Raw genomic sequence first — 22,237 nt, forward strand, 5'->3', positions numbered from 1 at the left:
GGAGCCTGTTTCAGATTCTGTGTCTTCCTCTCTCTGTGACCCTCCCCCATTCATTCTCTGTCTCTCTCTGTCTCAAAAATAAATAAACGTTAAAAAAAAAATTATTATCAGTAAAAGAGCCATGGAAACAAACTGAATTTTAGTGTCTAATATGCTATTCAAATAGTATTTGCTGACAGGCTACATTTAAATTTCAGAGTAAAAAAATTACTTTTGGGGACCAGTCTGTAATTTTCCTATCAGAATCTATTTTCACAATCCAAAAGTGTTCTCTTCACTAAGAAAATAATACATGAAGGTGATGTTACTGAAATGATTTTCACTCATCTAAGATTTAAAATGTGTGTTTCCAGGGGCACCTAGGTGGCTCAGTCAGTAGATCATGTGACTCTGGATCTTGGGGTTGTGAGTTCAAGCGCTGTGTTGGGGATAGAGATTACTTGCAAATAAAATCTTTAGGGGCACCTGGATGGTCCTGTTGGTTATGTGTCCAACTCTTGATCTCAGCTCAGGTCTTGATCTCAGGGTTGTGAATTAAAGCCCTGTGTTGGGCTCCATTCTGGGTGTGGAGCCTGCTTAAAAAAAAAAAAAGCTTTTTAAAAAACTGTGTGCTTCCCTTTTAGATGAACTGTGATACAAATCCCTTGGAAGCTGGACTGGACTATTTTATAAAGCTAAATAAGGTATGTTTATACTCCGAAGGGTACTTGAAGTACATCTTAAAATTATGATGCTGTTTCGTGACAGAGCTATGCTTTAAAATTTAACCAAGTGTGATTATAGGACAAATGAGTTGAACATAAATACTAAGCATTGCTCATATGCTTTGTATTAAGCTTTTGTCAAAATTAGGTATCAGTTCAAGCCATTGCAGTATGCTCATAGATGTAAGATAGCAGAATCCAGCAACTTCAAAGAGTAAAGCTAAATTCCGGGATAAAAATTAGTAAGGATAAGATGTCAGTAGACATTCTTGCAAATCCTGGTGATTTGTGAAGTCACACGTTAGCTAATCACACATAGAGCATTAATTGACTCTCCCTGGGTGCTCACAGCATAAAGCAGCCGTGCCAGCAGATCTTCCCATCTGCTTATTAAGCACTTTCATGTGTAACTGCGACATCTGAGTGTAAGCAAATGACACATTTCAAGTGCTTAGCATAAAATGAGTATTTACTGAGAAGCCAATACAGGTATGATAACTGAAATTCACATTCCAAAGGGAACCCCTGCATTAGGAGCTCTCACCTCAGACAGATAGCATCAGCATCATTTGGGAGCTTGTTAGAAATGCAAATTCTCAGATCCCACCCCAGATCTGCTAAGACAGAGTCTCTGGGGCTCAGGCCAAGAAACCTGTGTTTCAACAAGCTGCAGGGGAGTCTGATGCATCTAAATTTGAGAAGCACCAACCTACATAATTATTGTGGAAACGTGTATTACGAAGCCAATTTCTTACAGCCTCTTTCGTCTATACAAGTCCTGCAACTATACCTGAAGTGATCCCTTTGTTATGGACTGAATGATTGTGTTTCCCTAAAATGTACATGTTTTAGCCCTAACCCCCATGTGATGATATTTGGAGGTGGGGCCTCTGGGGAGTAATCAGATGATGAGGGTGGGGTCTCCACGATGGAATTAGTGTTCTTTTGAGAAACAGGAAGACACCAGAGCTCGCTTTCTGGCCTCGTCTTGAGGCTATGGTGAGAAGGCGGCTGTCTGTGAGCCAGGAAGAGGACACTCACAGGGGAGCTTAATAGGCCAGCACCTTGATCTTGGACTTACCGGCCTCCACAACTGTGAGAAATAATTTCTTGTTGTTAAAGTCACCTAGTTTGTGGTATTTTGTTCCAGCAGCCCAAGCTGACTCAAATACCCACCGGGTAGTGTTTTAGTTACCGTAAAAGAACCTAACGGAGATGCAGTCAGTGGTAATATTGAAGGATAGGACAGCAGCTGCTGCTGTGTAGGATACTTGTTAGAATTTCAAAAATAAATTGTCCTGTTTAGGTGCTAGTCAGCTAAAGTAAAGGCCGTTTTCCCATTCTATGGAAATATGTGAACATATGCATATGAATCAGGCTAAGAAAACTTTTTAAATGCCCCTGCATCAAGTTCCCAAATTCTAAGCTGAGATATTAACATAAACATGTATATTTATAGTATTAGATTTTAGGAAAAAGAGCCTCCTTAAGGGTTTTAAAGGGAATATCTTTCTGTGCGTTTTCCCTATGACTTTTATTTTTATGATGTACCATCTGCCTCCAGACCAGAGAAAGCAGGTGCTTAGAATTTGGGCAGACCCTTACAGCAGATTGCTCCTTCTGATAACAGAAGTCTTCGTTTCGTTGTTTAAAATAAGGATAAAAATGGCCTGACTCTTCAAAGCACTAAAGTTCTGTTGTTGGTCACCAAAAGATAAATAGGTAACTGACTCTCTTGCTTCACAGTGTTTGGGTATTATTGTTTGGGGATAAGGCATAGATAAATGAGCTCTTCGTGCTGAAATTGGGTTTTTGGAACTCTCTTTATGATTATAAGCAGGTGTGGATTGTGTATTTATTAGTTCCTTTAAATTAGTTCAATAACCCAAGCTGAGCTCAGAATTAAGTTGTTTAACAGATGATGATTTTGATTTATGGTACGTTTTTTATGATTTCTGAATTACTGGTTTTCATTCTGGTGTCACAGAGTTAATTTCTAGTGATTACGTTGGTTGACGTGCGGTGTAGCACCAGGACCTGGACCTAACTGAGCTAGTCTTTTTCAATTATGTTGACTTGGGTGGTTCATGGGTGTCACTGTGATGCCAGCTAATCTCCAAGACTGGGGAATAGGTTGGATCAACTTTGTTCAGATTCTGTATGGTGGTTTCACAACTTTATCTTTGTTTTGTAGCAGTCTATAAAATGAAACAGGTTTCTGAAAAACTAATTAACATTATAAACTAAACGATGTAATTTGATACTTCACGTTCTATGCCTAAAAATAAAAATGTTGCCCAATCTGGTTTCATACTACATTTTAAAGAATATGTAATGCCAGTTCATATTGCTTTGGAAAGATGACAGTCTATGAGAACTGAAGCAGCAGTTAAGACAGAGGAATATTTTTTTATTCCATAAATACACCAATGAAAACAAAACAAAAAAAAAATCCTGGGCATTTCACAATTGTTTAAAATCCTTTTCTTTCTCTGGCACCTGGGTGGCTCAGTCAGTTAAGTGTCCAACTTTGGCTCAGGTCATGATCTCATGGTTCATGAGTTCAAGCCCCATGTCGTGCTCTGTGCTGACACCTCAGAGCCTGGAGCCTGCTTTGGATTCTGTGTCTCCCTCTCTCTCTCTGCCCCTGGCCCCACTCACATTCTGTCTCTCTCTTTCAAAAAAGAAATAAACATTTAAAAAAATTGTTTTTTAATATAAATAAAATCTTTTTCTTCCTTTCTCTTTGAAGCAAGCATGTAGAATTCTCCGCTTGGCCCTTGAGTGTTTACACAACAATTGTATAAGCCATAATATTAAAAAATTGTATACGACATAGGCTGTGTTGGACCTAGTGTTATGCCCAGAATTCATGATCCCCAAAGACCACTAGGGAGCCGAGTCCGATGCAAAAGCAAAGAGCCTTTATTCGAGCTAGCTCGAGCTCAATCCCCTACCTGCACCGAGGCAGCGGTGAGATACCAGGGAAAGAGGGCGAGTTTCAAAAGGACAAAGGTTTTATTGGGGCCTGGGGGCAGTTGGTGAGGTAATGGCTATGGCCTCAGCCGATTGGCTGGGGAAGGGTCCTGGGGAAGGGTCGAGTCCTGTTAGGCAGGTGAGGGGGGGTTACTCAAGGGGAGGAGGTGTGGTCAAGGTGAAGGACACAGAACAAGATGGAGTCGGCTGGCGTAGGCCCGCCCTTTCACTAGGAGGCCCCTGAAGGTGGCTCAGTACCCCTTCCTCATTTATGGGTGAGGAAACTGAAGCAAGGAAAGGTGTAGTGACCTCTGACCTCACCACAGTGCTCTCTCACCCACCACTTTCCCCAACAAAGTCCTTTCTCCTCATGGGCTTTTCAACCTTGAATAACTACCCAGGAATGTTTTGCTGGCAACATATCCTAAAATATGCATGGGTTATGTTTTATTAATTGATGCCTCCCACAGTCATGTTTTTGTTGTAACTGGTTTTGCGTTTTATGTTAGGATCGGAATAGCTGATTTAACCACATTAAGGAGGAAAACGGGTGTCTGAGGAGATGGGCCATCAGGCCTCTTTGGAGAGAACTGCGTTGTCGTCAAAACCAGTATAAAAGTAGGGAAAAGATTCAGCCAGGTCACGATCTCACGGTCCGTGAGTTCGAGCCCCGCGTCGGGCTCTGGGCTGATGGCTCGGAGCCTGGAGCCTGTTTCCGATTCTGTGTCTCCCTCTCTCTGCCCCTCCCCCGTTCATGCTCTGTCTCTGTCTGTCCCATAAATAAATAAAAACGTTGAAAAAAATTAAAAAAAAAAAAGTAGGGAAAAGAAAAATGGAGTATTGAAGAAATCTTAGATGGCGAAGGAAGATATTGCATGCTGCTTGCTTTCCTTACTTCTGAGAGTTGTTTGAGCTGCAGCCTTCCCATGGCGTTGGCTGATGTTGATGAGGTTTTGGTGTGATGGTGGTGGGGGTCCGGAGCCGACAACCAAGAAAGAATTCTTGAAGACGTCTTTGGTGCAAAAAGGTGATTTTATTAAAGCATGGGGACAGGACCCATGGGCAGGAAGAGCTGTGCTGGGGTTGTGAAGAATACCTGGTTTTATACTATGGAGTTGGGAGGTAAAGCCAAAAGGGAGGCCTCCCAAGGGACTTTGATCTGTTAAAGAGGGCTCCTAAGATACCTGAGGCCTTGCTATTGTCAAGCTAAGGTTGTTTTCCCTCTAGTAAGGCATTAACATTAGTACATTAGGGGGTTCCTGGAGAAATGTTATATTCTGTATTTGCCTCAAGTATTTGTCAATGGCCTGCAGGTTATAAGGAAATTTAATTTTACCTTCTTGCCTTTGTTCCCCATATCACTATGGAGGGGTGATATTGGGGCTCCAGGAAACAGTCTACAGGCTTCTGGAGGTTGGCCTATTGATACAATTGCCTTTTTCTTGTAATTTACTAAGATATTTGTGCATTGATGGAGACCCATGTTCTGCATGACTGTGATCTCTATCAATCGGCCATTTGTTTTCTTTCCTTTGTCCTTGGGCAGCCAGAAGTGCCTGAGGAATATCACACACATCCCATTTGGTGGTGGTGGTGGTGGTGTGTGTGTGTGTGTGTGTGTGTGCGTGTGTGCATGAGCACACTAGCTTGCACTTTGTCGTCAGCCCACCCCACGCTCCCGCATCAATGTGAAGTAGTTGTGCACAGGCTCAGTCTCCTTCTGAGTCAACATTGAGTAAGCACCATTCATTAAATACCTTGCTAGGACACAGGTCTAACAGTTAACGACATAACTCCTGATGGCTCTCCTATCTCATGACGTTTGAAGCAAATGGCATTTCAGGAACTGAAACTGTAGGAAACATTCTTAATACTCTTAAAAATATCGATCCAGGAGGATCGTCTAGCAGTACACAACAGTGCCATCTTGCGGACAGTGAGCATAGAGCCTGGAAAGGAAGCATTAACCAGAAGCGTAATACAAGTAGAAATTATTAAATTATTTCTTTAAAATCTCAACTAAAATCCCTTTACCCCAAAAAAGTTACATCATTGCTATTAGTGGTATTATAATTTCAATAGAAGCTACTTTTTGGGAAAAATTAGTGGTTCTGGCTTTTGGTTTTTTGTTTTAGAAATAAAATGCATTAGTCAAGAGCAAAAGGAAAATCAGCTGCCTTAGAATGGAATCGTAAGTATTGGAATTTTCCTCCTGGAAATACTGAGTCTATGTCCATTTAGAGACAACTTCTGCCAAGATTCAGAGACTGAAGTAACAATGTAACATGTTGAAGCAGGTTAGGAGAATTTTTTCTTTTTGATGTTTATTTTTGAAAGAGACAGAGTTCGAGTGGGGGAGGGGCAGAGAGAGAGGGAGACACAGAATCCGAAGCAGGCTCCAGGCTCCCAGCTGTCAGCACAGAGCCCGACGCGGGGCTCGAACCCACAAACTGTGAGATCATGACCTGAGCCGAAGTCGAATGATTAACCGACTGAGCCACCCAGGTGCCCCAATAATTTTTTAAAGATCCTTCCCACTCCCAATTTCTTCCTTGGCTTCTCTTTTCCTGTCATGGGCTTCTAACCAGTAGAGACAGAATAAGGTGATAATAACCACAAGTGAGAAGACAATGTTGATAGAAAATACAGTCTGTCTTTGCAGAAAAATTATTTAAGGCGTAACTAGTAAGTAAAACAACACAAAAACAAAGAGGCAAAGCACCACCAGGCTTACTACATTCTAAGTATTCAATAAATGTTAGCATTATTAAAATACCAGAATGGAAATAAATAATTACTCACAGACAAGTCAGAAAGGAGTTTCTAATATGTTATAGTGGCATAAGTACCCAACTCTGGGGAAATTTTAGGTAAATGGTAATAGGCATTGAGGCAGAAAATTTTCAGTGACTCTCAGTCTTGGCGAACATTAGAATCATCTGGAGTATAATTCTTTTAAATCATGAAATGATTAAAAAATTTCTGAGGTTCCTGCTGCAACCCACGTCAATTTAAAAAGAACCTCTGGGGGCGCCTGGGTGGCTCAGTCGGTTGGGCGTCCGACTTCGGCTCAGGTCATGATCTCTCAGTCCGTGAGTTTGAGCCCCGCATTGGGCTCTGTGCTGACAGCTCAGAGCCTGGAGCCCGTTTCAGATTCTGTGTCTCCCTCTCTCTCTGCCCCTCCCCTGCTCATGCTTTGCCTCTCTCTGTCTCAAAAATAAATAAAAACTTAAAAAAAATAAAATAAAAAGAACCTCTGAGGGTAGGAACTCAGGCATCAATTTTGTTTTGTTTTGTTTTAATTCTCCAGGTGATTCCAATTTTAGTATATGTGCTGCCGAACCGAGCACTCTCCAGGTGATTCCAAAACAGATGGAGAGGGATAGTGCTACACCAACGCTTTTCAACTGGCTGTACATCACTAACTTGGAGAACTTTTTAAAGATTGCCCTACCCTCAGTGGTTCTCAGCTGTGGTTCACAGACTGGTAGCATCAGTGTTAGCTAGGGATTGGTTAGAATTGCCAGGTGTTGAGTACCATCCCCGAATCGGAAACTCTGGGGATGGGCTCAGTGATCTGCTTTAACAAGCCCTCCAGGTGATTCTGATGCTCCCTCAAGTTTAAGAATACTGCCCGGAAACCGGTTGGATTAGCTCTGCAGGGAGGGTTTGGATTTCTTGGTTTTGTTATGCAATGAAGGTTGAGACCCACTCTCTGAGTTCTTTACCTTTATGCCTGTGTGGTCCTGTAAATAAACAGAACTTAAAACAAGTGGTTTGGTTAAAGGAGGGTGCTATGGAATTGGTAGTGAATTGCAAGTAAGTAAATCTGTCACCTACTCTGGCTAGGCTACAGTTAATACATTCTGCCCCAAATTTCTCTCTCTGTCTCTCTCTCTCTGTCTCTTTGGAATTGGACAGTAAGTGAATGTTTTTTTTAAAGTCACGAAATTTTAGCTGTGTGTCCTTGGGAAAGGCACTTAGTTTCATTTTGCACCCGAGACTGCTAGTCTATAAAATGAGGGCTCCTTACATGTCTAAAACCCTAAGAAATACCACCTAGCGGAGTAATTGAGGACGTTGTTATGGTTATCCATATGAGCCACATAATTGTAACACTTTAATTAAGCCATCCTTATTCCCTTACCCATTTCCATTGCTAAATGATAAAGGAAAAATGAAAGAGAAGAAGTAAAACCTAGGCTGAGATAGAGTTTATCATACCTAAAACATTTATCAGAGCATATTAAGCTACCAGCTATTGAATCTGTATCCTCATATGTATCCAATTTCTGTTAGGAAACAGTGTTCTATTTCCACCCTAAAAGTGTAAGTGTGCTGTTTAGATGCCTGCTTTAAAATTTGGAAGTCTCTGGAAACTCAGGACTAGGAATAAGTTGAAGTAATTCTTTAGATTGCTTTTATTATATTTTTATTTTAAGAGCTTAACTAAACATGCAATAAATGGACATATTGAAAGTGCACCATTTGCTAAAGTTTTAAAAAATATTTATTAATGTTTATTTTTTGAGAGAGAGACACACACACACAGACAGGGGCAAGTAGGGGAGGGACTGAGAGAGAGGGAGACACAGAATCCAAAGCAGGCTCAGGCTCTGAGCTGTCAGCACAGAGCCTGACGTGGGCCTTGAACCCACAAACCACAAGATCATGACCTGAGCCAAAGTCGGAGGCTTAACCTACTGAGCCACCTAAGCGCCCCAGGTTTTTTTTTTTTGTTTTTTTTTTTAATGTTTATTTATTTTGAGAGAGAGGGAGGGCATGAACACATGCACCTGGGGCAGGAGCAGAGAGAGTGGGGGAGAGAGAAAGAATCCCAAGCAGGCTCTGCATTGTCAGTGTGAAGCTGGACACTGGGCTTGAGCCCACAAATTGTGAGATCATGCCCTGAGCCAAAATCAAGACCAATCAAGTGGGTCCCTTAACCCACTGAGCCACCCAAGTGCCCCACCATTTGCTAAGTATTAATGCACGTATACACTTGTGACAGTACGACCACAATTGAGGATGGTAAGCCTATCCCTCTTCCCAGAAATTTGTTCAGGCCTTTTTGTAGTCCCTACTTCCCAACCCTCCGTATACCCTCACCTACTTCCCAAGGAACTTTTTGTCACTATAGACAATTTTGCATTTTCTAGGGTCTTATATAAATGGAATCCTATAATATATTCATAATATATTTTGTTTTGGTTTTGTTTCTTTCACTAAGCATAATTATTTTGAGACTCATCTGTGGTATTATATGTATTAATAAGTCGTTCCTTTTAATTCTAAGTAAAGGATTCCATTGTATGTATATAGCACAGTTTGTTTATATACTCAATGAACTTTGGGGTTGTTTCTAGTTTAGGACATTTCTCTTGGGTAAATAGGAGTGGAATGGCTGCATAAAATGGCACGTATATGTCAACTTTGTAAGGAAGTGTTTTACACAGTGGTGAACCATTTTATATTTTACATTCCCACCACTAGTTAATGAGAGTTTCTGTTCCTCCAAATCCTCACCCAACACCTGTCATGGTCAGTCTTGTTAACTTGAGTTACTCTATGAGGTAAGTAGTAGGGTCTCATACTTTTGATTTCCTCAGTGACTTGATGTTGAAAATCTTTTTATTTGTCTGTCCACCATTCCTATCTCTTCATTTATGAAGGAAGAGCGAGTATGCACAAGTGAGTCAGGGAGAGGGTCAGAGGGAGAGAGAGAATCTTAAGCAGACTCCACACTGAGCATGACTCTGGGGTGACTCTGGGCTTGATCCCACAACCCTGGGATCATGACCTGAGCCAAAATCAAGAGGGGGATGCTTAACCGACTGAGCCACCCAGGCACCCCTCTTTTACTCCTTTTTTTTTTTAAGTTTATTTATAGTGAAAGTGAGAAGGGGAGGGGCAGAGAGAGAGGGAGAGAGAATGAATCCCAAACAGGCTCTGCACTGCCACCAAGGGCCTGATGTGGGGCTTGAACATAAAAACTGTGAGATCATAATCTGAGCTGAAATGAAGAGTTGGGTGCTGAGGAACCCAGGTGCCCCTCTGTTACTAATTTAAAAAAATGTTTTTTTAATGTTTATTTATTTTTGAGAGAGAGAGAAAGAAGGAACAAACGAGTGGGAGAGGGACAGAAAGCAGGTTCCAGGCTCTGAACTGTCAGTACAGAGCCTGATGCGGGGCTCGACCTCACAAACCACGAGATCATGACCTGAGCTGAAGCTGGACGCTTAACTGACTGAGCCACCCAGGCGCCCTTTTTACTCATTTTTAATGGGGTTGGTTTTGGTTTTTTTGTTTTTGAAAGTTCCTAATGTATCCTAGGTACAAGTCCTTTATTAGATACATGCTCTGCAAATATTTTTTCCCACTCTGTCTTCTTTTCATCTAATACATCTGATAGTGTCTTTCAAAGAGAAGTTTTATTTATTTTATTTTTTAAAGTTTTATTTATTTTAAAAATAAATTTATTTATTTTTTTAAACCTTAAATTAGTTAAGGTTTATTTATTTTGAAAGAGAGAGAGTGAGTACGAGCGGTGTAGGGGCAGAGAGAAAGAGAGGGAGAGAGAATTCCAAACAGGCCCCATGCTATCAGCACTGAACCCAGTGTAGGGCTTCAACCCATGAACTGTGAGATCATCACCTGCGCTGAAACCAAGAATCAAATGCTTAACTGCCTGAGCCACCCAGGCACCCCAAGGGCAGAAGTTTTAAATTTTTTAATATTTAAAGTCCTTATCAACTTGTTCTTACCGATTATGCTTTTGGTGTCGTATTAAGAAATCTTTGCCTAACCCAAAGTCGTAAAGATTTTTTTGCTGTTTCCTCCTAGAGGTCTTACCAACTTTTTACATTTAGGCCTATTATTTATTTTTAGTTAATATTTATATCTAGTGCCAGATATGAATTAAAGTTTATGTGTGCGCATATACCCACGGATTTGTTTCCATTACCATTCATTGGAAAGGCTGCACATTCTGGACTGTATCACCTGTGTACCCTTGTCAAGAATAAGTTGTCTATAAATATTGAAGTCTCTTTTTGGACTCTTTTTTTGGACTCTATTGACTCATATGTCTTTCTTGATTCCTGTGTTGTATTGATAACTGTGGCTTAAATCAGGTTGTGGTAGCCTTGCAACTGTGCTCTTTTTCAGTCATTTTAGCTATTATAGGTCCTTTGAATTTCCATGATTTTTAGAATTTATAAAAACATGGGAATTGTGTTGCATCTACAGGTCAATTCAAGTCTTGCGCTCATGAAAAACACATATCCCTCCATTTACTTAGGTCACCTTTAATTTCAAAAATATTTTGTAGTTTGCAGATTTTGCATATGTTTTTGTAGATTTATCCTTAAGTATTTCATATTGATAATGTTTAAATGGTATTTTTGATTTTCATTTTACTGCTAGTATATAGAAAACAGTTGGTTTTTGTGTATTGATCTTGTAATTTGCAACTTTGCCAAACTCAGTAGTTCTAGTACTTTTTTGAACTTTTTGTAGATTCCATGGACAATCATGTTGTATGCAAATAGTTTGTCTTTTCTAATTTAGATGCCTTTTATTATTTATTTATTTATTTATTTATTTATTTATTTATTTTTCTTGCATTACCACAATGACTAGTTCCTCCACTGGCTGAACTTTCAACAGAGTTAAATAGAATTGTTGCTTGTTCCTGATCTTAGGTGGAAAGCATCGAGTATTAAGTGTGATGTTAGTTGTATGTTTTTCATGGATGCTCTTTATCAAGTTAAGGACATTCCTATCTATTCTGAGTGCTAAAAGTTTTGTTTTTAATCAGGATATCAGATTTTGGCAAATGCCTTTGCTACATCTACTGAGATAAACATATGGTTTTTCTTTTTTGCTTTGTCATATAATGAAGGATATTTACTAATATTGAAATGTTAACTGACTTTTCATTTTAGTGGCAAAATCCACTTAGTAATGATGGGTTATCTTTTTCTATATTGTTGGATTTCACTTGTTATTGTTATTTTTTTAATATTTATTTTATTTTTGAGATAGAGCATGAGCTGGGGAGGAGCAGAGAGAGAGAGGGAGACACAGAATCTGAAGCAGGTTTCAGGCTCCAAGCTTTCAGCACAGAGCCTGACGTAGGACTTGAACTCACGAACTGCGAGACCATGACCTGAGCTGAAGTTGGCTGCTTAACCAACTGAGCCGCCCAGGCGTCCCTCATTTGATAATTTTTAAATTAAAAAAATATTTTTAACGTTAATTTTTGAGAGACAGAGAGACAGAATGCAAGTGGGGGAGGGGCAGAGAGAGAGGGACACAGAATCCAAATCAGGTTCCAGGCTCCGAGCTGTCAGCACAGAGACTGACCCGGGGCTTGAACCCACAGACTGTGTGATCACAACCTGAGCCAAAGTCAGTTGCTTAACCAACTGAGCCACCAGATGCCCCTATTGATCATTTTTAAAATACATTTTGCACCTGCAGTATCTTTCTAGGATGTATCACAGCTTACAATTATTTTTTTTCCTTTTTCTTTTGAATGGAATGTAAGCTTCTTGAGTACAAGTTCTGACAGGACAAAATACATTTTGTTTACTTTTTTATTCCTAACACCCAGCTCAGGGGTGGCATATAGCAGGTGCCCAGCAAGTAATTTGCTGTTGAAAGTAGTGCCAAGAGCTGATGCTGGAGAAGTACTGAGACCTCGTCATGAAAGGTCTCACCTGCCAGGCTAAGGAATTTGGAGTGAATCCTGGAGACACTGGGGAGCCACTGAACAATTTTGTGTAAGGAATGACCCACAGATGACGGAAAATAGACTAAAAAGGAACTAGCCTGGTGACTGGGAGAGCATTTCCCAATTACTGAAGAAATGCAGTGGAGTGATGTTGAGGGCTTCAACTAAGGCATCGGACATAGGATGGAGAAGAAAGAGGTGTGAGTGATGTGAAGAAGGTAGCATGGAGACCACGTGAGGGACTCTATGTGAAGGGAGTGGAGAAGAGGATTTAGGATACTGATCACGAATGGGGAAACGCAAAGGGTGTAATTGGGAGGCTGGAAGGACTGGTGGGGTTGAGGGGCTGTGGGACAGCCAACCGACAGCTGCACATGTGTTTGGGGACCTCTGCTCTGAAAGTATGGATTTGGATTGTTCACGTATAGGTGGTAATGAAAGCCAAGGGAGTGTTGCGAATCCCCTCTTCTTCTTCTTTTTTTTAATGTTTATTTATTTTTGAGAGAGAGAGAGAGAGACAGAGTGTGAATCGGGGAAGGGGGGCAGAGAGAGAGGGAGACACAGAATCTGAAGCAAGCTCTAGGCTCGGAGCTGTCAGCACAGAGCCTGACATGGGGCTTGAACTCACGAGCTGGGAGATCATGACCTAAGCTGAAGTCGGACACTTAACGGACTGAGCCACCCAGGCACCCCTGGGAACCCGTGCTCTATAGCATGCTGTACTTAGCTGTGTAGTGATACTTGGCGTATCCCATAATGTCTGCTGCTTCAGCTAGTCTGTGAGCTTCTCCAGGACAGCTGGAGAATCCTTAGGCTAGTGCTGTGTCTGGTCATTAGTAGGACCTGAGTATTTGTTGAAGGGTTTGAGTTATGGCTCTGCCACTTGCTCTGAAAGTAAACAAGTTGCTTAACCTAACAAACCTTCAGTTTTCGTATCTGTAAAATGAAGAAAATAGCGACCTCATTCGTTTTAAGAGGAGTAAAAAAAATGTGGTATCTCAATAAATGTTAGTTTGTTCCATCTTAGTGAAGTGAATATAAAAGTATCTAGGGAAAAACAGCTGTAGAGAAAAGCCTTTCCATTTTTTTAAAGACCCCAGCAAGAAAGATCTTGTGTCCCTATTGAGGACTCATTTATTCATGTGTTTCTTGTTGTATTTAATAATTATTTACTTTTCATTTAGGCTCGAGTGCTAAATGTGAAATACCAGATGGGTAATTGTTCTTCGCTTGAGTCTAAAGATGAAAACTATCATGAAAAGTCTATATCGTGATTAGTAGTAACACAGTTAAAGATAAAAGTACATCTGCCAAAGTCACAGGTCTGTTGCATTCCATGACTGTCCTTTCGATTATTGGACTCCAAAACTGAAAAGTAAATATTGGGGGCACCTAGGTGTCTCAGTTGCCTAAGTGGCCGACTCTTGATTTTGGGTCAGGTCATGATCTATGGTTTGTGGAATCGAGCCCTGCTCTGTACTGACAGTGTAGAACCTGCTTGGGATTCTCTCTCTTCTGCTCTCTCTCTTTGCCCCCCCCCCCCCAACTTGAGTGCATTTTTTTCTCTCTCTCTCTCTCAAAATAAATAAACTTAAAAAAATAGAAACGTAAATATTCTTGTTAAAATGGAATCTAGTAAAAGTCCTAACATACATGTAATGGGGGCTATTTCAGTTTTGAAAAATTTAGTTTGGTTTGATTGCTAACTGTAACCTAATTCTTGGCCTGGCTTAATATTATAAATAATATTTTAAATATTTTCTTTAGGTTTCTGTTTATCCCTAGCTTTCTTTTAGTTAAGAGAGTTGCTTTTCTAGTTATAGTAAATACTTTTTTCGAGAAAGAATGCTTAACTGATTAGTACTTTTGTTGAGAAAATGCTAGATGAAGGGGACCTGGGTGGTTCAGTCAGTTGAGCATTGGACTCTTGATTTCAGCTCAGGTCATGATCCCAGGGTGGTGTGTGTGGGATAGAGTCCCACGTCGAACTCTGAACTGACAGCTCAGAGCCTGCTTGGGGTTCTGTCTCTCTTTTTCCCTCTGTCTCTCCCCAGCTCACTCATGTGTGTGTGCTCTCTGTCTCAAAAAAGAAAGAAAAAGAAAGAAAGAAAGAGAGAGAGAGAGAGAGAGAAAGACAGAAAGAAAGAAAGAAAGAAAGAAAGAAAGAAAGAAAGAAAGAAAAAAGAAAATGCTACTTTGTTTTACGTTGCCAAGGGCAAAGAATGAAAACTGTGTAGGTAGGAGCCAATAATAACAGATGTAAGTTTCTAAACTAATAACCTAACATTTTGCTAATAAAGAGATAGTGAAATTGTAGTCATTATAAACATACACGGAATGTTACCAAGCTCTGCATAGTGGAAAAAGAGTCAAGAGTTGAGAAACTTGGGTTCAAGGTTTGGTACATTTATCACCCCAGGAAAGACCCTTATGTTTTCTGTCTGCTTAAAAACTGTGATTCTAATGATGAGAAGGTGAAAGGAATGATAGTCTACTCTGTCTTGATGGGGTGGTGGGTCAGCTGATTCATCCCCTAGATGAATGAACCCATATACAGTTTTATCAGTTGGACTGTGAGACAAGCACAGATGTACCTGATATTCACCACCTGATGGAAGAAAGTTAAGATTTACATAAACGGTCAGTTAGCAATGGCCACATGCCCTGAGAGGGAGTCCTATCGGGACTATGTTTAAATGATGGTCCCTGAGCCCCATTTAAAATAAGAAACATTTCTAGAAAGTACTGGGGGACAAGTGGCAGAAATCTGTCATCTGGATTTCCATCTCCACTCAGCCACTTACATTGACAGTTGACTAACTGTTCTCTCTGCAACCCTCTCCATCCCTGTCAAAGCAAGAACATGATTTTCCCACTAGTGCTGCCCCTGGTTTCTAAGGGGAGCTTTCTTGGGACCCAGGATGTTACCCCAATTATTGTATTTAGTCTTTGGAGACTTTAGATATGTAGGTTTAAAGGATTTGGGACAGTTAAATGAAAACGATGACTTCCTTGAATTTTCTACCCTGACTCTCCATATCAGAGCCTTCTTAGCACTGCTTGTGTTAAATTCAGATTTAGCTACATCTTGGCCAACTGTGCATTCACCTAAGAATCACAACCAAAACTATACTGGTTTAATTTATTTCATTTCCATATGCTTTAAGGTAATACAAGTGCTTTTAGTAGAGCTAATAAGATGAATAATTTTATTTCACTTAAAATCTTAATGTTATCATCTTTGTGGATGTTATATTTAGTATATATTACAAATAGCTATTTTAATTGCTTTTACTCTTTCGTAAAATTAGTAGATTAAGAAACATAAGCGAAGACTCTTTTTGAGCTATATTCTCAGTGCCCCCAGAAATTTGTGTTTCTCAAAGATATTAACAGCTGTTTATATAATTAAGTTGGCAGTGATTCATTAAATATATTTTGTTCTCAGGTCATCCTGATAGCACCAATTTTAATCATAGCATTTATCTTCAGACATATTTTCTTCTCTCATGTATAAAATCTACAATCTTGGAAGAAAAGCCAAGTAAAGGAGAATGAAATACCACTGCCCTATTTTAAATCTTTCTGTGTCAGGCACAAGGTTAGCTTGGGAAAAGAGAATTGTCTGCAGGGAGAGGTGTTACCTTTTATCTGTGTTTTTTTTTTTTTTTTAAATTTTTTTTTTTTTTTCAACGTTTATTTATTTTTGGGACAGAGAGAGACAGAGCATGAACGGGGGAGGGACAGAGAGAGAGGGAGACACAGAATCGGAAACAGGCTCCAGGCTCTGAGCCATCAGCCCAGAGCCTGACGCGGGGCTCGAACTCACGGACCGCGAGATCGTGACCTGGCTGAAGTCGGACGCTTAACCGACTGCGCCACCCAGGCGCCCCTTATCTGTGTTTTAACTGTGTGTGCCTTACTTTCAATTAGGTTTTTGTTGTTGTTAGAGTATTTTCTTTTTTTTTTTAATTTTTAAAAAATGTTTGCTTGCTTATTTATTTATTTATTTTTAGAAAAAGAGCATGCGCTCATGGGGGAGAGGCAGAGAGAGAGGGAGAGAGAGAATCCCAAGCAGGCTCTGTTGCTGTCAGTACAGAGCCTGACGTGGGGCTCCATCCCACAAACCGTGAGGTCATGACCTGAGCGGAAATCAAGAGCTGGATGCTTAACTCACTGAGCCACCCAGACGCCTCATCATTACAGTATTTTCATTCATATCTGAGGACAATATTGCTGACCAGATCAGTTCCTGATTTAAGGATATACAGATACAGATGTCAGATTTCATTAATAGTAACCTTGAGAGTGTTTTCAAATCCTCCTTGGTAGTTCAAAAATACTGTGTAGTGAACATCCTTCAAAACAGGTTCAGAGTACCCAGAAATAATTTAAAAGAAACATTCTTTAGAGGATTTACATATCCTAGACCTTCCAATGATAGACTCTAGGTATAGTCACTTTAAAAAATACATGGATAAAATCTAAAAGTGAAGTCTTGTGTGGCCATGTAACTGAGCCTCAGGAAAGACCCTTAACTTTGTTGGGCCTTTCTCTCTCATAAACGGGGTATAAAATTCTTTATCTCATAGGAATGTCATGAGGATTAAATGAGGTCATTCAGCATAGTGTCTGGCACATAGCAAGTGCCTAATAAATTGTAAATAGTATTTAATATTTATTTTCACTGAATTTATTTTTCTCTTTTAAAGAAAGTTTTCTGAGGCCCCTTCCCCGCTTTTCCTATTTCTTGTGATGAGCTGATACCTTATGTTCCCTCTTAGACTTTGGTTAAATTGTGATTTTGGCAAAGGTGGAGTTAGGCCCCTTCTAGCACACCTTTTTCCTCCCACCCCTCAGCACATGCCTCAGGAACTCTTGTCTAGCATCACAAAGGGACCCTTTTTAAATTTTTATGGTTTAAAAAAATTTTTTTTTTTTACATTTATTTATTTTTTGAGAGACATAGAGACACAGAGCACAAGTTGGGGAGGGGAAGAGAGAGAAGGAGACACAGAATCTGAAGCAGGCTCCAGACTCTGAGCTGTCAGCACAGAGCCCAATGTGGGGCTTGAACTCACAAACCGTGAGATCATGACCTGAGCCGAAGTTGGACGCCCAACTGACTGAGCCACCCAGGCGCCCCATGGGACCCTTTTTTTATAATGTGAAAAAAATTTTATTTATATTTAGGCAGCTGGACACAGTTTAGGTGATCCCATTTTTTTTTGCAACATCCAAAACATCCTAGTCAGGAGCCAGTCAAACATATGCCTTCTTCTCTCCATCAGCCCTGATCAAGGTGTTGATCTTGGCCATGTCAGTGTCATAGAGCTTCTTCACAGCCTGTTTGATCTGGTGCTTATTGGCCTTGAATCCACAATGAACACAAGTGTGTTGTTGCCTTCTGTTTTCTTCATGGCTGACTTGGTATCAGGAGGAACTTGACTGCATCATGGTCAAGCTTGTTTGTCCTGGGGGGGGGGACCCATTTCTGAAAGCTTTGGTCATGGCCATCTTTCACCACAGCCACTCCAAAGGTGTAGCAGATACTGGCTTAAGTGGTTCAGGACTGGGCATGTTGTGATGTGGAGAGAAGGAATGACATCTCAGGGACCTCCTAGAAACTACAAGAACATATCTATTTATCTCTGTATGCCTTCTGCCTGACGCAGTGTCTGAACATAGCAAGGGGATAACAACAGTTGAGTAAGTAATTGAAGGAAAATTCTCTTAATATGGATGCAGGAAGACCCAAAACCTTCAAGATCTAAATGAATCTCTAATGGGAAAGATCCAGATTCCATTATAGGAAAGTATGATCTCATGGCACTCCACAAATCATACAAAATAGCCCATTTGCCTCTCAGTGTTGTTGTAAAATGCTTCTCTACACAAAGTGTGAGACATTTCCCCCCATTTTATATTGGTTGCTATATAGACAAGAACTCTAAATAGCACCCCTTGTTGGGGCACCTGGGTGGCTCAGTCAGTTAAATGTCTGACTCTTGGTTTTGGCTCAGGTCATGATCTCATGGTTCATGGGTTTGAGCCCTACATCGGGCTCCATGCTGACAGCATGGAGCCGGCTTTGGAGTCTCTCTCTCCCTTTCTCTGCCCCTCCCCGACTCATTGTCTTTCCCTCTCTTTAAATAAACAAACAAACAAACTTTAAAAAATAAAAGTAAGAGTGGCAACTCAGTGGCTCAGTTGTTTAAGCATCCTACTTGGGCTCAGGTCATAATCTCATAGCTCGTGCGTTCAAGCCCCATGTTAGGCTTGCTTTGGATTATGTTTCTCCCTCTCTTTTTCTGCCCCTCCCCTGCTCACCCTCTGGCTCTCTTTCTCTTTCAAAAATAAACATTAAAAAAGTAAATGCAAATAAAAATAGGAAAAATTAAAAGCACTATTTTAATATTGTCACTATTTTTCCATGATAGCAAGTTGTCTTTGAAAACGATCGTAAAAATTTGTTGAAGTTCTTTCTCTATTTAGATAGACATGTTTTAAGTATAATGAACTATGGTTTTGTTACCGGACAGAACCAGTTCTGAATTCAGCACCCCTGAGTGGCTGCTTGCCACTCAAAAATCAATGATGGAGAGACAGGGATGGTGGGAAAGGAAAAGTTGCTTTATTCAGGAAGCTGGGAACCTGGGAAGACGGCGAACCGAAGTCCCAAAGACCACCTTCCCTGTCTTGGCAAAAGCAGAGGATCTTAGAGGGGAAGGTGAGGGACATGGACAGGGGTGAGTGGGCTCCCTGCAGTGGAAGTGGGTGCCCAGGTGGTTAGTTGTGTGTGGACATGACCTCAAATAGATGTGCTAGCATGAGCAGTGGCTTTTTGCAAATGTGGTTAGTCCTTCTCTTCCGGGAAAGTCTGGTTCTTCACTCCTCAAGGCCTATGGTCTGCAGATCTCAAGGGAAGCAGATTAGTTTGGCTACAGACTACGGGACTTAAATCAGCAAGCATGGGGTGCATAAACTTGAAGCCACTTAACCCTTAAGATGGATTGGAGGGCTGTTACAGTTTGTTATGACTTGTTACCAGGAATTTCTCTTACATATGAATTCAAATGAATCAGGCTTTTTCTGTGGGTTGGTGGTTTTGTTTTTTCCCCACCAGTCTGGACTTAAATAACATCGGGTCCAGCTGTCTTTGAATTTTTATCTGGCTTCATAATAAAGCTTTATAGTTGGTTCTCACCATCTGGATCACACTGGGGAAGGTAATCGGACTTTCATTTTGCAATTATTTTAACCTTGGCCAATGGAAACTGACAATGGAAACTTTCAGTTTCCTGTGAAGGTCAGCAATTTAAATTTGCAATATCTATAGAAAGCATACTTCATTGTGGGCTTAGCCTAGAAGATCTGAACTAGTAAAGGAGTAAACTGGGGGGTGGTCATCAGGCAGAGGGTATGTGAGAACCCCTCCCACTGTTTCACTGAGCAGTTAAGGGGATTCAGTGCACCCAATCCTAAATGTTTTGTGTGCAGAAAGAGCTGTGTAAATCCTAAATGTTGCTGGCGGAGGACATTTTTGGCATGAGATACTATTTCCTTTCTTCTTTGGCCAATGAGGAAATTAAAATTGTTTGCTTTCTTCTTTCAGAGAATGGTTAGTCTGTATATGGGAACTCTTTTGAGAATTTCCCCTCTCACATTATAATCTCTAATTAAATCTCCTTCATAGAGATGTGATTTGTGTATCACAGATACCCCCTTCCCCTCGTAAGATAAGAGATGCTTTTTGGGCTCCTTTAAGTAGAAACCTTAATCCACACCCCTCCTGGGTCAGCCTTCCCTCCTTCCACTGACACTGCTCTTGGCCTCTGGCTAGCTTTTCAGTCTTACCAAGTATCCCTGGCATTCTGGGTAGGTAGAATTGTGCCTTCTTTATTAGCTAAGTGTCTCCACTGAAGAGTCATCACTAACCTGTTTGTTGTGAGGTATGTGAATGGACTGGAGGTTATCCCTATAGCCATGTCACTGTCACTTGCATTGCATTAGGAATAACTCTGAGTGTGACCAGGGGAACATATTAGGAATAGGAATGTCATCTGTCATGTGTTGCATCGAAGGAGGAAAAACAAGTTTGAAAAGCATTGTGTTAGACTTTTGATCAAAGAGCTTATTCTCTATCTACTCTTATAACCCACACAGGGGTAAGCATGTCTCACACATAGTTTGGGCTCAATACATTCCTGAATGAATCGAGTACAACTCAACAGTTGGTAAATTTCTTGAACCATTATTCTGAGAAGGAAAGAAATGTACAGCATTTTGGGGTTGTTCTGACATCACACATCAAAAACATGAATTTCCTTCTTGTAAGTGTCCTACTGTAGGTGGAAATTGAGTAGTGCTTTGCTCACCACCAGCCAGTACTGCTGTCCAGAACCATTAGATACAAGGGTCGCTTTCATAATCCACCATCACAATATCGTGCCTTATGTTTTTCTGCCTAGGTGGTTCTGGTAAAATTGTTATCACAAGTTATTACCCTTCAGTCTAACCTATCTGAAGGAAAAGCTGGCTGATACTGTCATTTGAGGACTAAGAAATATTTGTCTAGACGTTTGATCCCATCTGTATTTTTATTTGATGTGTAATTGGCGAGAAAATCGCAAAGACAAATTTAAATGCTTGCATCTCTAACCTTGTCACAGTGTCTGAGCATTCATTCATCATCATTATCTTGGATTCCTGCAGCCAGCAGACTTCATAGGAAAGCAAGCACTGAAACAGATTAAAGCCAAGGGGCTGAAACGGAGACTGGTCTGCCTCACCTTGGCAACGGACGATGTTGATCCGGAGGGAAATGAAAGCATCTGGTATGATGGCAAGGTGAGTGCCGAGGACCTTGTGGCTAGGGGCCACTGCAGCTTTTCTGTACCAGAAACTCTCCTGGTCTCTATTTCCTTTTAGGGTTTTGTTTTTTGGTTTTTGTTTGCTATTTACCTATCTTTTGGTTGGGTCATACACTTTGATTTCTGAGCTGTCATTCAAGAAGCAGAAATCATTTAACTGAAAGGAAAATGAAATGCTACTCATTTTAAAAAACAAAATTCTCGGGGCGCCTGGGTGGCGCAGTCGGTTAAGCGGCCGACTTCAGCCAGGTCACGATCTCGCGGTCCGTGAGTTCGAGCCCCGCATCAGGCTCTGGGCTGATGGCTCAGAGCCTGGAGCCTGTTTCCGATTCTGTGTCTCCCTCTCTCTCTGCCCCTCCCCCGTTCATGCTCTGTCTCTCTCTGTCCCAAAAATAAATAAACATTGAAAAAAAAATTAAAAAAAAATAAATAAAAAACAAAATTCTCTATGCTTTGATTAAAGAAAATAAAACCAAGGGCTTAAAATTCAATGGGCAATGAGGAAGGTATGAGTTAGAGGGTAAAATGATCTACGTGCTCACTCCACATCCATATCTGTGAATGCAAGAGATGAATTTTGTAAAGAATTTGGCATGATGGTTTAGCTTCTAAGACATCTTTGAGAAAGAGGTAATTCTAACCTGAGCACATCAGAAGAAAAAAAAAATCCAAATGAAAATATCCATGACAACAGAGAGTAGAGCCTTGGAAAGTAAAGCGAGCGGTAGAAACCATTTAGTTCTTCAGAAAGAGTAAATGTGCCTTCTTCCCATTTGGGTATGTTAGGTTTTATTCTTTCAGTATCCAGTAAAACCAGATAACTTACCAATTGAACTTCATTTCTTTGACTTTTTACAACAATTTGTAAAACCCAGTTTGGTTTAAGATTTTGCTGTGTTCTGGCCGGTGTTAGCAGGCAGATGTGGGACTCTGCTTAGACCACGGGG

At 40.7% G+C, this 22,237-nt stretch overlaps 1 protein-coding gene across 3 annotated transcripts in view; it reads left to right on the plus strand.

Annotated features, from left to right (window-relative positions):
- DMGDH (dimethylglycine dehydrogenase) overlaps positions 1-22,237 on the plus strand; it is a 70,359-nt gene that overhangs the window by 42,767 nt on the left and 5,355 nt on the right. For 2 of the 3 annotated variants that reach the window (XM_086698095.1, XM_086698102.1), the window contains exons 14-15: positions 624-683; positions 21,133-21,267. In XM_086698095.1, coding sequence (XP_086554221.1) covers positions 624-683; positions 21,133-21,267 — 195 coding nt within the window. The remainder of the gene's footprint in view (positions 1-623; positions 684-21,132; positions 21,268-22,237) is intronic. The other variant, XM_086698110.1, reaches the window with a different exon arrangement.

The sequence above is a fragment of the Puma concolor genome, chromosome A1 (assembly GCF_028749965.1).
Source record: "Puma concolor isolate L17-30 chromosome A1, mPumCon1.1.hap2, whole genome shotgun sequence".
NCBI lineage: Eukaryota > Metazoa > Chordata > Mammalia > Carnivora > Felidae > Puma > Puma concolor.